The following is a 566-nucleotide window of genomic DNA, read 5'->3' as shown; positions in this document are numbered from 1 at the left end:
GAACCGGGGAACAGAACCTTCAGGAGGGGTCTGGAGAGGAAAGAAGCGTCCCCCTCAGGGTCCCCGCCTCACGCACGTGTCACCTTCCTGCAGGGTCTCCCATGGGATTGCTGGGACCTTGCTGGGTGAGATGGCACTGTGTGCAAAAAAGCGCCCCCCAGGTAAGACGAGAGGGGTGCCGCCGGGGCCGTCGGGAGCGGGAGTTATGGCTGAGAGAGCAAAGGCAGGAGGGACAGCGGGTCGAGGGTCCGAAGGAGGGTGGCCTGGAACCCCTCCCCAACCCGGAGGGACCCGGGAAACAGACCTCTTCCCCCCGAGCACCTGCCCCTCGCCCACAAACACGCAGGCGCGTGTCCCGGGGTCCCCGGAGCTGCTGCTCTCTGGCCTGGGGAGCCTGGGCGTTGCGTCCCCGTCTTCTCCCCCCCTTTGCCCATCCCCCCGGGTCCCTCCGGTTTTCCTGCGGGCGGGGGCGGGGGTGGGACGAAAGCGGTTGCCCTGGACAACGCGGGCAGCCCCCTCGCCCGCATTGGCCGGGCGGGGAGGCGGGGCTGGGCGCGGGCTTTCGC

The 566-nt window shown here is 69.8% G+C and overlaps 1 protein-coding gene across 1 annotated transcript in view; it reads left to right on the top strand.

The window, feature by feature from the left end:
• ATP8B2 (ATPase phospholipid transporting 8B2) overlaps positions 1-566 on the top strand; it is a 31,057-nt gene that overhangs the window by 11,537 nt on the left and 18,954 nt on the right. The window contains exon 2 of the mRNA XM_006923662.3: positions 94-161. Within this exon, the coding sequence (XP_006923724.3) occupies positions 94-161 (68 nt within the window). The remainder of the gene's footprint in view (positions 1-93; positions 162-566) is intronic.

The sequence above is a fragment of the Pteropus alecto genome, unplaced genomic scaffold, assembly GCF_000325575.1.
Source record: "Pteropus alecto unplaced genomic scaffold, ASM32557v1 scaffold49, whole genome shotgun sequence".
Classification (NCBI taxonomy): Eukaryota; Metazoa; Chordata; class Mammalia; order Chiroptera; family Pteropodidae; genus Pteropus; species Pteropus alecto.
This window is presented reverse-complemented; position numbering and strand designations above follow the sequence as displayed.